This window comes from Brugia malayi (assembly GCF_000002995.4).
Source record: "Brugia malayi strain FR3 genome assembly, contig: Bm_v4_Chr4_scaffold_001, whole genome shotgun sequence".
Taxonomy (NCBI): domain Eukaryota; kingdom Metazoa; phylum Nematoda; class Chromadorea; order Rhabditida; family Onchocercidae; genus Brugia; species Brugia malayi.
Genome location: NW_025062478.1, coordinates 1,103,296 through 1,120,176, shown reverse-complemented (window position 1 = coordinate 1,120,176; position 16,881 = coordinate 1,103,296). Strand labels below are relative to the sequence as shown.

Sequence of the window (16,881 nt, the reverse complement as noted above, 5' to 3'; positions counted from 1 at the left end):
TATCCTTGGGTTTTATCAAATTGAAATTCTTTTAGTATAAATGTTACAAAACCTGAACTATCGATAAATTTAATCTGAAACGAAATTGCTTGTTAAATTTATCTATCTAAAGGGAAAGTTTAATATTTAAAAAAAAGAAAAAAAGAAAATTGAATTAATCGATTATTATTTCCATTATGTTTTAGTTGATTAATATATATTCGATAAATAAGTATTTAATAAAATGATAGCATATTAATATTATCATAAATCATGATAAAAATGATATCAAGCATTATATTTTGATATGTTTATATCATATTTACTCATTTGTTTAGTTAATTTTGACAGAGTTAAATCCATTTCTGATACAAAAGTAAATAATTTTAATCAAATAATTGAATTAAATTTAATCAAATTACTCAAAATAAACATAAATTTAAATAATCTTTACAAATATTCATTTATTTGCATAAATGAAATTGTACACGTTTATTTATTTCAATTTCTTTTTTAAATTTATTTTAAAATTGTATTTTAACTAAAATTAAAATATTTTAGATGTTAAAAGAAAACAATCTTTTTTCTACAATTTATAAATTATTAATTAACCTTTAACCCTATCATTTGAAATTATAATAGGAAAAGATGAATGATGCAAAGAGAAAAATATATGTTGTTGTGGTATAATAATACAGAGGATTAATTTAAGTATAGATAAGTACTTGAAGGGTGTAAAAACATATGTTTAGAAGGATATTAGGGCACGCGTCGTTAAGTAACTCTTCTAATTCAGATGAATGTCACCAATTCCATTTGATGACATCATCTGTTAGCATTACACAAGTATGCTTCAATTACATAATGATCAGTTGGCATTTAAAAACTTTGACGAATTAAAAGAAATTAATTAAAATTAATTTAATTAAAATTAAATTAATTTTAATAAACTTAAAAAAAGTTAAAAAGTAAGTGCAAAAAATTTGTGAGAAAAAAAAAATGATAGAGAAAGAAAAAAGAAAAGCAAACATTTTTTTTTTTCTTTTTGCAAATATTCATATTAATATAAAATTAAATTATTATTTTTTTTTTTTTTTTTTGTTAGTATGAAATTAAATTATCTTTTTTTTTATTGTTTATTTTTATGAGATTTGATAATTAAATAAAATGATAAAAAAAACTGAAATCATTGAATTTAAGCATTTATAATTTTTGAAATTTGTAAAATTTTGCGAAATTTATGAATTATTAAAAGCTATTAATTAATCATTATATTATTTATTGGTTTTTTTTTTTTTTGATAATTTGTTATCAAAATGTAGCCAAAATTGAATTTGTTTGTTTTTTTTTTTCATAGTTTGATAAAATCATAATGTAAACAAAAAAAAAAAAAAAAAAAGAATAAAATTAATATGTGTAATAGTTTTAAAGTATTTCTTTTATCACTAATTATCAACATTTCAAAAAAAATTAATTTTTTTGAAAAGTTAGATTAGGTAAAAGTAAAAAAAAAAAAAAGAAAAAATCATAAAAAGTATGCACCGCTTTAGATCAGATTAAATAGATCTAAAAAAAAGAAAAAAAAATGATAGAATAAAGATGAAAAGCTTAAGCAGATAATTGATCCGATAACAAACAGTAAATTGTTGTATAAACATGGATTTTATGACTTTTCATGATTAATCATTTGGCTACGGTAATTATTTTTTCAAAAATGATGCCATCTAAAAGAAATTAATTTTAAAAAAGAAAAAAAAAATTTTTTCTTTTTTTTTGCTCCTTCACATTTTTATTTCATTTGAATAGGAAGTGTAAAAAATTGAAAAAAAATAAAAAATTTCTAAAATTTTAGATTAAACATAAAAATTTGCAAAATAATTTAATTTTGCTACAGTTGAAAAATTAAAAATTGCAATTAATTGCGAAATTTTTGAAAATTTAATATTTTTTTTTTTTTTAGTTTTAGCTTTATATTTGTTTATTAATTAATTTTGAACACACACACAAAAAAAATGAAATTTAAATTAGTTTTGGAAAAAAAAAAAAAAAAGTAAACAAAAATTTTCAAAGGAAAAACAATTATAATTGAAACAATTTCTAAATTATGCAGAAAATACTTAAAAGTGACATTTTGTTAGATGAATTGATTAGATATGAATGACAGAAAGATTTTTGTTGTTGACCGTCCTTTTTTTTTTTTTTTTTTTTTTCGTCACCAACTTTTGTTGTATTCTTTTACTGATCGTATATGACCGAATAAAATGAAGTATCATTGAAGTACTTAAGAAAAGTATGCATTTTTGATTTTTTTTTTCTGATTTATAGCAAAGAAAAAGAAAAAAAGAAAATAAATTTATCGATTAGAATTCTAAGTATCAAAAGTTTAAAATTTGATAATTTTAAATTTTAAAAGAAAAAATGTGAAAATTTTTTGAAATGAAACAATTAATACGATAAAAATTAGCCTGAAATTAAAATTGATATTATTAAAATTTAAAATTTTAGAAATAAAAAAATTTAGATAAAAAAAAAGAAAGAAGTCTAGATATTTCCTTCTAAAGAGCAAAAAATTTATTATATACGAAATTTTTTATACGAAAATATATAAGAATTTATCATTCAGTGCAATTTTATTTAAGTAAAATTTCTACTTTCATAAAATTTTCAGAATTAATAATTAACATTATCTAAATTATTTAAAATTTTACATATGATCGTCACAAAATTATTATGTTATTCTGAATATCAATCAAAATTTCAATTATTTCATTTACTTCGAAAAACAGAAAAATAAATGAAACCAAATTATATTAAGATAACAGACTTTTTTTTTTTATTTAAGTTAATCAGAAGTTAATGATTTTTACTATTTATTATCTTTTAAAGAAAACAATGATATTAACAAACAATTATCTGTTTCAAAATGTTTGAGAAGTAATTAAAATTAAATAATACTACTACATTTCTCGATTCTAATCATTATTTTATACTTTAATTTATTAGATGCTCAAAATTTGCTTTTGTTTTTGTTAGTTTAAAAAACAATATAGAAAAGAATTATTATTTTTGCATTAAATTTATAATTCTTCGAAATTTTAATCGCTCTCAATTCACTTCGAACTTCAAATTTTTTTGTTGAAATGTAGAAACAAACTGATTATAATTAAAAAATTATAAGTAGTTAACATGTCATATGATTTATTATTATTATTTATTGCTATTAATTATTGTCATTATTATTATTTATTATCAATATTAATATTATTATTATTATTAACTCGAAACATTTTGAGCTTTTTTTTTTGTAACAAAATCTATGCAATTATACGATTGACTATAAAAATATTACAATCATGAAAGAAAATAATCTGATTACCGTAATCATTTAAAAAAGTATTGATTAATGATTAAATTTCAATGATTAAACTAACATATTTCATTAAGTAGTAAATAAATAAGTAAAAAGTTATACCATCGATAGTATAAATGTAATGAGGCGAAGAATTCGATCACTATTCGTCAATAGCATTAAGCAAACGTTTACTGATAATGATTATCTGCTGCAAAAATATTTGATAAAAAAATAATTGAAATCAATTTCAGAGGAATGGAAAGCAACAAGCTAAGTTGTTAGATGTTTGATTGAATATTTGAAAAAAAAAAAAAAAAAAAAAAAGTACCACCTCTTCCTTTTTTGATGGTGCTAAACCATGGATGATTTTAATGACCGATAACGACGATCGCCAAACATATAGCACCGACAACTCCGCCCCGCAGCTGTGATATTTTGAAGTGGTACTGTCATCGTTAAGAACAGAAATGATGAAGAGGTGCCACTTATTGTACCAAAATTCCTGGATACATTATGATATCAATGTCAAGTGATGAAACCAGATAGATGGATAATAATTTGATGATTGATTGATTGATTATTGATTTCATTTCAAAGTATTCTTTCCTTCCTTTGAAATATTGCAATGTAAAATAATTAGAAATTAAAAAATATCACATTAAATAAGCTTATAATAGTGATAATATTAAATAATAATAATAATAATAATAGTAATAATAATTATAGTTTAATAAAAATTTGCCTGATAACAATAGTGATAAGAAATAGTAAAATAATTGCTTATAAAAATTTGACTTAAATTCCTTTGACTTTTGATATTTTGTAATTTTGTTAAAAGAAATCAAAAAAAAAAAAAAAAAAGAAAAAAAAAAGGAATGGATGATTTTTCAAATGTTCAATATTGGATATCAAAAATATTTGCTGTAATTGTTTAATTGATTAAAAAATAATTTGTACTATTTTAAAATAAATTATTTATTAATATCTTTTGATGAGAAATGTTGATACTTGCTAATAACATATATGTAAACTACATTTAATCCGTAGTATAGCATTTAGTTTTCAGAACAATTAAAATTGTTTCAAACAAAAATAAAATCAAAATTGATTTTTAAATTTTAAATTTAAATTTAGATTTTTAAAAAATAAAAATTATTAAATTATTTAATCGTTAATAAAAAGTTAGAATTGCTGAAATTATCTGAGGAAATGATAATTACTTATCATTTTTTCCTAAAACATAGTATTTCTTTTTTTTTTTTTCTTTTCATTATTTTCTAAGAATTAATTAAATTCATTTTTTTTTATTATATATGTAATTGTTTCGAAGTGAACTTGAAGTAATTAATAATTACTTAACTAATTTTATTTCTTTATTTATTATTTCCTCAATTAATTTTTATTTAAAATAATATTGTAAAAAAATTCCAAACATATGGCAGAGGTAAATCTATAAAAGCAACCATACGGTGTTAGGTCGAGTGTCGCATGTCATGAAGGTCATGTCCCCAGTTAAATACATTTTGTTGTATTAACAATAGGCCATACAATTAGGCTTCTTTGCACTATCAAACAATAATTTCAAATTGGAAACAGATGTATCAGTGTGTGTGTGATGATAATAGTTTGATTACAACTGACATTTGAATAATTAATGATATTTTGTTTTTTGTTTTTTACATTTGATTAATTAATACACTTTTGTTTTATTATATTTGATTAATTAATTTTGTTTATGTTATGCTATGATTGATATTTTCACAATCAAAAGGAGATTTTGCTAAAAGAAAAAAAAAAAAAAGAAAAAGATAGACTAATAAATTAGATCAGTTGTTTGATAATATTTTATTAGCAAAGCATTTTCTGTTAATGTTTCAGAATGAAATAATTATTGTTTATACTTACAGTGGATATTAATTTAATATTTATTTGATAATATAATCGCAATTAAAATATGCAAATATTACTGAAAAAAGCACTAGCGAACTATTTTATGTTGTCAATTTATTATTTAAAATCAAAATTTCAAGAAATATATAATTTTAAGGATGTGCTAAATAAGCTATTAGCATTAATAATCCCAAAAGTATTGTTATACTTTCTTTTTATGAGTATAAGAAAGAAAATAAAATTTTGTGCTTTTTTTTAAAAAAAATAATTACTATAAGTATTTATTTGTTTATTTTTCAAATTTGGTCACAGCTATACGTATTTATTTTGTCACTATGATTATTTTGTGAACCAAAAAAAAAAGAATAAAAGTTTTGTAATCCAAAAATTAAACATAATTCCGAAGAATGAAATCGATTGATTAGTTGAAATTAATGCTTGCTTCGTAATATAATATCGATATTGATTAACTGAACAATACACTGATTATTTGTAATGACCAGAAAAGAATACAGATCAGGAATAATTCCGGAGAGCAATGATAGCAACAGGAGTACTAACCGTTTTGCCTATTGAAATGTTCTAGACTAAATATCATATATTTATTATCATTTTTCATTCATTTTTAATCAGATTAAAATTAAAGAATTTAAAATTTAGAAAAACAAAATTTGGAACAAAATCTGAGAAAATCTGATCGACAAATATTGATAACAAAAAGAAAAACTATCAAGTTAATGACTAATACATTATGTAAATTTAGGAATACATAAAATCAAAAATAATATTGTTAAATTCAAATTTGAAAAAAAAAAAAAAACTTTTTTTCATAAAGTTTCATTAGTAAATTAATATTTTATACATTAATCTTATCGAATCTATAATTTTTGTTAAATAATACAATACATAATTTCAATATTATACAACAATCAAATTTATTAATTTACAATGCTAAATAAAGGTAAAATCCAGGTAATAAAAATGTAATAAAAGTTTTTTTTTTTTTTTTTTGTATATTTATTTATTTATTCATTTGCAGCTGTCTATTTGTGTTCAAAAGTTAAATGATTGTAATCAGTGGTAAAAATGATGACTGATTAAAAAGTGAGTACATTGAGAGAGAAATGAAAAGGACGGAAGAAAGAAACGGTTGATTGCATCAGGAAATGAATTGATGACCATCTGCTTTTGAATGCAATAAAATTTAATGCAACAATTGTACAAAATGTGTTATTACAAGCTGCCGCATATTTTACAAGTAATTTTCTTCTTTGGATTTAGATTTATTTGATTTATTTATAATGTTTTTTTTTTTTTTTTTTTGATTATTTTCAGTGATGATAAAGTAAAGAAGAAAAAGGAAATAACATAAATATTTAAATACCAACATAGGACAATTAGTTTTAAAAGTATTTTAAACAATTATCATCTTTTTTTTTTACATGATTTTCATTTGTTTAAATAATTTTGCAAAATTTTATATAATAAAATAAAAAATTAATGTGCCTTCAAATTTTACTTTCAATTGAAATAGAAATTACTTTAGCAAAATTTTGAACTCTTATAACTATATAATAACAATAAATATTTGCTAACATAAATCCTGAAATATCTCTTTAGAGCTAGCACAAATCCTGAAATATCTCTTTAGAGGTAGTAAATTATCCTAAAATATTTTTCTAGAGCTGGTACAAATCCTGAAATATTTTTCTAGAGCTAGTACAAATCCTGAAATATTTCTTTAGAGCTAACATGCTGAAATATGTTTCTAGAGTTAATACAAAATTCTGGATCCTAAACAAAATCCTTCTTTCATATTAACCAGAATTAAAAGGATGAATTCCGGAATACTGACTAAGAATATACAAGTCCTGCTCAAGATAATCCAAATTTCCGGTTAATTACTAGATAATGATTGAAAGCGGTGTAAATTCGTAATATTTACGGAATAGTTAAAAGTGGTGTAACTTCTCCACCAGATAATTTGCCAGTAATAAAACCGTATCCAGTAATGGCGTATTCCTTATCATTTTCGGAAATACACAAGGTTATATGAGAAATCCTTTTTTCGGAATTATACGAGAAGCAATCCGTTCCGGACGTGAAAATAGCATATAAATTAACGAGACATCCAGACAACTACGAACATTACGGAGAATTGCATACAATGAGGTGAATATACAAATATAATCCAGTTAGGGATTTGGGATTTAATGGACCGCGAGCGTCCCGTGAAATGTTGATATTGTTTCGTTTTAGGAGGATGGGTAAAAGCGAGTATTCTCGGGAATGTTTGATTTGATTTGTTTTTATCTTCTATCATTGCTTGTCACAGGTTTATCATTGGCAGTCGCTTAATTCCATCTCAGAGAAGTAAAAGAACAACTCAGGTAGTTTCCTCCAGGTAGGAAAAAGGATATCATCAGAGATTTTAAGATTTGTCAGAAATTTTGAGTAAACTAAAAAATGCAAAGTTATGTATTGAATTATTCACAAGAATTCTTTGAAAATATTGTATTCACTCGACTTGAACATTAGTTTTGGACCAATTGAAAATGATTAGAGAAAGTGAATTTGAGTTTCTATTGTTTAATTTGTCTTTCATTGCAATTCATTCATTTCATTGGCACTTTATGGCTTTTGGAATTATCAATTTGGATGTCAATGATAATTGTGTATCTCTTAATTTAGATTAATTTCTTACTTGTTTTGCTTTTGCGACAAGTCGACATTTGCATTTTACTGGTTTCTATTTTTACATATAGCTTTAAGGTCATAAAATCGTTGATACATTTTGGCAGCATTTATATACTGCCTGTTAATTTGACTAATTAATCGTTTGTTACTTATGCGTTCAGCCATATATTTATTGCGTACTGTAGATTATATGCTTTATTACTCACCATTTAGAATTTTAAACCCTAGTGATTGTTGTGATTAATGTTTGCGTGTTGCACTTAAATGTACATCATGCAATTAATTATTTGTCACTTCTGTTTTCACTTAAGTATTTCATATTTGGTGCTCGATTACTTATCTAATTTTGCAGTATTGATTATTTTAATGGATATATCAGGTGGTATTACGGAATGGCAAGATATTGTCTCACCATTACATAACAGTATGAATCGGAACAGTAATAAAAGGAAAGTTTCTGGACCAATTGTTCTAAAGGAAGCAAAGGTACAGAAGAAAATCGTCAAGGAAGTGGGTTTTATTGAGTAATTTATTATTGATTAATCATACTAGCATTAAAAAAGTATTACACGGTAAAAAAAAAAAAAAAAAAAAAAAAATGGCTTTATTTTATCTACGACTGTATATCATTGTTTTAGATGTTACGGTAATTTTTATTGTATCAGCAAGAATCAAAAAAAAAAAAAATCAGTTCACTTCAGTTTTTTAATAAAGTTATAGATTGTATTTCCATCGAACTTTACTCCGTAACCGCTGAAGTTACCATTGAACCACTGAAATATGTCATTGTTTTCTTATATATGCGATTTTTTTTTCCAGTCAGCATCGGATGCCAGTGACGATATAGAAAGCGCTCAGTCATCCTCAGTAGATCTTCATTTTTCTCCTAGTCAAATTGCAAAAATTGTCGAGGTACATATGTTTTTATTGAATTATGTTATAAATCCATTTTATGAAGTACAAGTTCATATTCATAAATTTTCCGGTCAAGTCTCATCATTTCATAAAAAAGTATAATCCACACTCTGTTGAAGAGTGATAAATTCGTTAAGTTGTTGTGCTTAATCAAACCTTATGTTTTAAATTCATGTTAGGTTTAAGAAATTACAAAATCCTTCGTACGGAGCAACACTTCAATTAGCACTTCACTTTAATCATTCCTACAGTACAAATCTTCAGGAATTAAGAACAAAGGTGCAACAAAAAAAGAAAATCTTGTCGAAAAAATTTTTGGGATTCAACGATTTTGATGATATTGATATGCCACCAGGAGGAACTAAAGAGTAAATTCTTCAATTTCGGCTATTCTTCCAATTTGTATTCTTAATTATCACTTCTGGATTTAATAACAGTTCATAATCATGGCTTACATTGAAGTTTTTTCTCACTTAAATGATTTAATTTAAGGCAAAAGGCGATCATTTCAAATAATAAAACCTTTACGACACGCTAATCTCGTTTTTCATGAATTAGAGATTTCTTAATCAGTTTGGCCAGTTTTAAACATATATGCTGCATCTTCTGTTTTCGATTTAAACCAAATAGAGAACAAAGACAATTCAAAATAAAACAAAACAAGAAACAAATACAAAATTTTTTATGCACCTAAAGCAAACATGAAACTTTTAGAATGCTCAAGATCGACTTACGCAGGTGTTTGAAAGAAGCAACATTATTGTCATCGATGACAGTACCCACTGCCCTTGAGGTTAGTTAGGTTTTATAATTTCAATGAAATTTGCAATAATTTAGTCAATGCATTAAACTTTGTCCAGTAATATTATACTGTATGAAAGACAGTTCAGCTGATGTTTCGAGTTACTTGTCAAAGTTTAATGTTAAATTTCAATTGAATAATATAAATTGAAATACGACTCATTTTTCAACGATACTTTCCCTCTTGTATCTTTCTGATTCCGAAAATGCCTAAAAAGCAAGAAGCAAGTTAAATGCAATGAATATGACATGTTAAACTAAACAAAGCATCTTTCTCTTGAGAAATTTATTATATATATAGAAATTCTTTAAGTTGTTGCATGCGTTCTTGGAAGAAGGTCATAGTATTACAATGGATCCAACATTTCCTAAAAAACCACCAAATGCTTTTTCAATATTTATGCGAAAAGCAGGACATAGCAGATTCTCATCGGTAAGTTTTTTATCATTTTGGTATGTTTTTCTGATCTCTTAAATCCGTGAATAGCTTCTAAATTTGTACAATGAAAACAACTGAAATTTCAAGGTAAACATTTATGGTGTTTTGTAGAAAAGTGGAAGTATTTGGAGTGTTCGAATGTTTTTAGAGGAAGTATTTAGATTTTGGAATGAACTCTTTTATAAATTCTTTATAAATTTATTGTGAAATTCAGATTTTAGAATTACAGTGTAGTAGCATTGTCTTATAATGACTAGCATAGAGAGAATAAAAAAACAGGGTAAGTAAGGAATAAAAACTGTCTCACGTGATGTCTTTCTGTTATTGTAGAATGGAATATGAACTTTTAAAAACATTTAAGTCTTGATAATTAAAGGATTTTAGGTACAGCTTAGGTTCGTGTAGGTGTTTTTAAAATGTAAGCGCGTATTAGTTGTAATTCTTTTTAGGATGTAAGTGCATTCTGGAATAATGAGTCGAATGCAGCTGAAAAAGCAGAAGCAAAAAAGGAAGCTTTACAATTAATGGAAAAATACTTGTCAAATTTGCATGCTTACAGGTAAATCTTTTGAACTCTATTTAAGTGAATTGTAATTATAATCTATGTTCTCATCGATTTTGTCACTTGCGATCTTCAATGTTTTCTTCTCTTTTTAGAGAAACACACCAAGAATTAACGCTAGCACATCGAAATTATGTGGATAATGCAATTTCGATTGCGCAGAAAGCCGTAAATTTTTTTATTTTTTCTAAGCAAAATTTTGATTAAATATGTTTTTTACATCCGTTACTTATTGATCTTATATTTACACATTTGATGTAATTTATAAGTACTCCCATCGCTGTTTAATGATTTCATTCATTGTTTTTTTATACTGATCAGCGGTTATTATTTACATTAAAGTGCCAATTTCATAATGAAATATTTTAGTGGGATATTAAAATGACTTTTTAAGTTTAGATAAGTAAATCAAAAGGGATGAAAACTAATAATAGCAACAGAAAATCCGTTAAGAAGAAAGGACCGAAAACAGCCTTCGATCTCTTTGCAATCAGTATGGCTAATAAGTAAGTTATGAAGTGGCTTAAAGCTATGTTTGGTAAATATGCTGAGATTTTTACACTCTGAAAGTATTCTCTAATAAGAGATTGTGAAAACTCCTTAATGCTGCTTGTAGTAGTTTAATTTTCTATTCGAAAGTAATATCAACCTGACTGACTTATTTATAAAGTAGAGAGAATTTTAATGGTTTGTTTTCATTTCTTCCTTATTTATATGTATGTGATTATTTTTTTATTTATATGTATATGAAATTTAACTCCTTTTCAGATATGTTGATTTGGAACCCGAAAAACGAGAAAAAAGACTGCGGAAGAAATTTGATAAATTGAGTGAAGCCGAAAGAGAAATTTACGATAATTTGGCAGCAGCACTTTAGATTAATGTAACATATGTACGTGCGAAATTTCTTGTTTTGTTTGATTAAACAAAAAGTACAATTTCCCTTCCTCAACATTTGAATGCAGTTAACGAATAGAAGAGAAATTTTTCGAATTATAGAAGAGAAAATTTTTGAATTATTATAGCCTAATGATTTTCACAAGTATTTATTAGGTATAAAAATTCTTGGTCAAATGTTTTGATCATATTGTCGTTTATGCATCACAGATGTATAAGAGTCATATATTTTTCAAATTGTTGTATGAATTTGGTGCTGTAAATTGTAATTTTTTCTTTTTTTCTAATGTATATATGAAATATTGGACGAGAATATTGGTCAGCTTCAAGTTTGGAAGGGACATGAGAGAGCAAAAAAAAAAAAAGAAAATTTTCTAGAAAAAATTTGTTTCTACATGAGTTTTTTGGCTTAAAACAAACACCCATTCACTCATTCAGTTTTTTTTTTTTTCTGTCAGAGATAAATTAAACCGAATAATGAGAAGCAAAGTTCAAATTTCATTTATTATATTTCGGGTGCAATGTCATTTTGATGAAAGTGGAAGCCCTTTTCAAGATATTCTACTACAATTCTGATGTTTTTATAGCAGTGAAAGATATCAAATTTTACTTTCCAAATTTCATTAAAATTTTAGCATCTGGTACAATTTTTTCAATTCACTGCTTCTTATTTTATAAGATAACAGCAGTATTTGTTTCTCTATGAAATTATATTAATTCCACTGTGTTACATTTTGTTATTTCTGTTACTTTGATAAATTGAAGTCATATTTCTTGATTTATTTTGTACTACTAATTTGAGATATATTCATTCATTTCTTATCATTTTATTCAAATTTTGTTAAATAACTAAAGTAATCATTTTTATCTTTCCATTTTTGGTTTTTTTTTTCTTTAAAAAAAGAAAAAATCGAGAGCATATTAACAAATAATCCTGTGGAGATGACTCCATGTTCTTTTTTTTTCTTTTTTTTTTTTTAAATGATCAATGAAATTTCTATATCAGTGATGATTTATCAATTGAATTCAATTATTTATCATCTGCTGAAAATGCTCTAATTAACTGATACTGAAAACAATTCACATTGGTTTTAGTAATTGTCTATTTTAATAGACCATAACTGAATGAAGTAATTACAGCAGATAGAAATATGCTATACCAAATATAAATTAGGACATTTTTATAGGAAAAAAAGACATCAAAGAAATACCGATATTATGAAAGAATATATTTGATAAAGAAGAAGAAAAGTAGTAGTAGTAGAAGTGATAGTAGTGATAATGACGATTTGTTTATTTCATAACACTTTGTTTTTTTTTTTTTTTTTTTTGGTATTTAAAAAAGATAACCATATAGAATGATAAATATAATTAAATGAAATATTTTCTATTAGTTTAATTCAATCAACTTGAAATATTTTTGAAATAAGAATGAATAAATAAATAATAAAGAATGGAATGTTAATGTTAAAAGATTTAAATTAATTATTATCAACATTCTGATAATATCATATAGTTATTTCCTCTTTCACTTCCGTTATTTATAACGGATACTTCAAGATTGTAAATAATGATATGCGTATCGTTTTATCTATTCAATCGGATCTCCAATTCTATTTTGTAAATGCTTTTAAATGAAAATTTATAATGTTACCTTTAGGTTTATATATAATATTAAACTGAAAATATCTTTTTTTTATAATATTTTCTCCTACTTTTGCTTTCTTTTTTTTATTGCCTTTTATAAGTTAATTCTTTCCTCTTTTTTTTTTTTTTTCATTATTACTATTATTTTATTACTTTTCAATATTTAAATTATTAATCTTTTATAATTAAATTTCTATTTATTGTAATATAAAAAGTAGAAGGAAATTTTTCATTATGGAAAATTAATAATTCAGCAAAGAAAAAAGTGTAGAAATTTGAATGTATTTATAATTTTAGTAAATTAAATTTGTTGTAGCAAATTTTATTGAGTATTTGAAATGTTAGGTGAATTTCATTTAAACATTGTGTTAATCAAGGACACAAATATATTATCGTTTAGTGCTACGAATTTTCTTCACTTATGTTTATTCCTAATTTGGAAATATAATATTTAGTACAATAATGATAATAATAATAATAATAATAATAATAATAATAATAATAATAATAATATAATAATAATAATAATAATAATAATTACAATAATAATAATAAATGATAGTGATGATAATAATGACAGTGATAATAATAATAAAAAATAATGATAATTTTAATCATTAATACTATTGTGTGTTAATAACGATAATGATATGCTACTTATTTAAGTGACATTTTTCAATGAAATGAAATTTTAACAATGATAATAATAATGTTAGATGATAGTGATAATGATAATAACAATAATAATAATAATAAGTGATGATGATAATAATAATAATACTAATAATAATAAGTGATAATAATAATAATAATAACGATAATAATAACAGCGATAATACTAATGATGATGATAATAATACATAATAATAATAATAATAACATAATGTTACTTATTTTAGTGACATTTTTCAATTAATTATTTTACTAAAATTTGCATCTAAAATTTAGTGGATTATTTATAATAAATCTATTATTTATGAAAAATTACTTGTAATTTTCAATTATATTTATTTTTATTCAATGAAATGTTATTTGTTATGAACATAAATTCTATTATTTGTTTGTTTATCGCATATTTTCTAGAAATATTATAATAATATTTATATTTTAATTATTTACTCAACTCTAATTCAATCATTCATTTATTATTTATGAAAACTAATAATTTTAGAAAGCAAAAAATAAAAGGAAAAAAAAAAGCAAAAATGATTTAAATTAATAATGTGCAAATTTTTGATTTAAAATTAAAATTAAGCAGCAAATATTAGAAATATTAGTTTTGTGATAAGTAAAGGAAATACTTTTTTTTTTAATTTTATATTTATTTATTTTTTTTAAATTTTATATATATTCTTTGTTTTTTTTTTTCGTTTTTAGAGCAATTATTTAATTCTATTACGATGAGATGTAATTAGTTTGTTCAAATATTCGTGTAAAATTTTATAACAAAAAAATTTAATTTACTAAATGAAATGATCAAAATAGGAGACAAAGAAGTTTTTTGCTAAAAATGATGAAGTTGTTTATTTATAATAAAAATTTATTTCATTTCATTCCTTTTTTCATAAATTAATTTCTATCAATGGATGATAAAACTGAATTCTAATTTTAAATATGAAAAAAAAAAAATTTTTTTTTTCGTCACAAAAAGAATAAATTGAATTTGGAGAAGAAATTTTTTTCATTTTAACTGTAAAAGTTATTGCAAAGATAAATGTAAGTTTTTTTTTTTTTTTGAGAAAATTAAAATATTTGTATTAATAGCAAAATTGAATGAATGAATTTATGACATTTATAAATGAAATAAAAATGTTAGTAAAATTTTGTATTGAAAATGAAAAGAAGAAACATTAATTAATTTGTAACAAAATATTTTTCAAATTGTTTTTTTTTTTTTTTTTTTTTTATAAATATTTATCGTGGTGTTTACAAAATTTCATTTTTTTAAAAAAAAAGGCAAACAAAAAATTGTGAAGGACGAACACTTTTTTTTCTGAACTTTTCGTTTTTTTTTTTTTGAATAATTTTTTGGATAAAACAAATAGGTGATTAGATACACTTATTCAATTTAAAAATTTTAAATTAAACTTTTGTTTTTATTTTTCCTTTTTCACTTTCAATTTAAAAAAAAACTATTTGATACATTTTTAGCCTCTTTTTTTTTTTTTTTTTTTAATTTTTGTTGAACTTTGAACTTTTAATTTATCGTGATTGAAGAGAAAAGAAAAAAAAAAAAATAAAAATGAAATTTATTGGAAATTTTTATATTCCTATTTGAACAGCATCAAATTATATTTACAATGAAATGAATAAATAAACAAACAAACAAATAAACAAAAACAATCACATAAAAGTTTTTTTTTTTCAATAAATATTTCAAATTTACATACATCTATGTGTTGTATACTTGCATATAAATACTGCATGCATGCATGCATGCTCAAATTATTGCAGCATGCATTAATCTTTTTTTTGCTCCCTCTATATTATATATATAATTAGCAAAATCAATGTCTTCCATCAATTCTAATTTTATCAAAGTTCAATTCTTTTTTTTTTCCTCTCCAAGAATATAATTTCTTTCTTTTTTCATCATTAAAATGAAGGAGAGCAAGATAGAGAGAGGGAGAGAAAGAGAAAAAGAATAAGTGAGAGAGAGGGAAAGAGAGAGAGAGAGAGAGAGAATTAAAAAAAAAAGAAAGATACGTGGAAATAATTTTAAGATGCTGAGAAAAGAGAAAAAAATAACCAAAAAAAAAAAAAAAAAGAAAGATGTGAAGAAATTCATTTGTGAAACTTTTCAACGAATGTGGTTTGTTAGACACAACGAATTACGGCTAATTTTCAATCAATCAATCAATCAATCAATCAATCGATCGATCAATCGATCAACCAATCAGTTATTCATAGCAAATATTCTACATTTAGATGCATTGGTGACATTTTCTTCACTGTTTGACAATGACACTTAAAAATTGTCCCATAACTTTTGCTCTTATTTTTTTTATTATTGCATTCTATCATTTTTGCTTCTTATTTGCTAAATAATTTATTCATTCATTTTTTCTATTATTTTAATTTTTATTATTTTATCATTTTGTTTTTTTTTCTTTTTTTGCCTGCTAAAAAAAATTACTAATTGTTAGATTTTTTATTTTTTAAAAAAAGAAGTTAAAATTTTTCTGCGTATATTTAAACTTATAAATTATTGATTTTTTTTTTCTGGAAATATCGAATTTATTTTAGCTTTTTATTACTAAAAAAATTTTTATTTAAAGAGAGTTTTTTTTTTTAAAAAACTTTAAAAAAGTTTTAATTTTGTGTATTATGTACTATCAAAATAACTTCAAATAAAATAATTTATTATTCAATGTGCAATCGTTTTTTTTTTTTCTTTTTTCCTTTAATTAATTAATTATAAGCATAAATTAGATAACATTGCAATTTTAGTAATTTTTTTTTTTTTTTAATAAAAATAATTTTCTTAATTTTTCTTTTAATTTATATATCAAAAACTATACAGTAAGGATTAATTTAAAGCAATGAAGTAAACAATAACTTTCTTTAATGTCTAAATTTCATTTCTTCATAAAAATAAAAAAAAAATAAATAGAAAAAATTATTAAAAATAAATGATGGGAAAAGAAAAAGCATAGTTAATTATAAAAAGTTCAATATTTTTTTTCTTTTGAAAATAAATAA

At 22.7% G+C, this 16,881-nt stretch overlaps 2 protein-coding genes across 2 annotated transcripts; one reads left to right on the top strand and one right to left on the bottom strand.

Moving 5' to 3' along the window:
* Window positions 1-3,682: 3,682 nt before the first annotated feature.
* Bm1161 (Uncharacterized protein) lies at window positions 3,683-4,835 on the bottom strand (the record flags this gene model as incomplete). The annotated part of the gene is made up of 2 exons (XM_043081248.1): window positions 3,683-3,833; window positions 4,795-4,835. 2 exons carry the CDS (start codon window positions 4,833-4,835, stop codon window positions 3,683-3,685), a joined length of 192 nt encoding a protein of 63 aa, XP_042937182.1.
* A 3,449-nt stretch (window positions 4,836-8,284) lies between these two features.
* Window positions 8,285-11,512, top strand: Bm8751 (Uncharacterized protein; the record flags this gene model as incomplete). Its single annotated transcript, XM_043081247.1, has 9 exons — window positions 8,285-8,428; window positions 8,738-8,830; window positions 9,098-9,201; window positions 9,548-9,626; window positions 9,948-10,067; window positions 10,523-10,632; window positions 10,731-10,803; window positions 11,035-11,141; window positions 11,404-11,512. 9 exons carry the CDS (start codon window positions 8,285-8,287, stop codon window positions 11,510-11,512), a joined length of 939 nt encoding a protein of 312 aa, XP_042937181.1.
* Window positions 11,513-16,881: the final 5,369 nt, after the last annotated feature.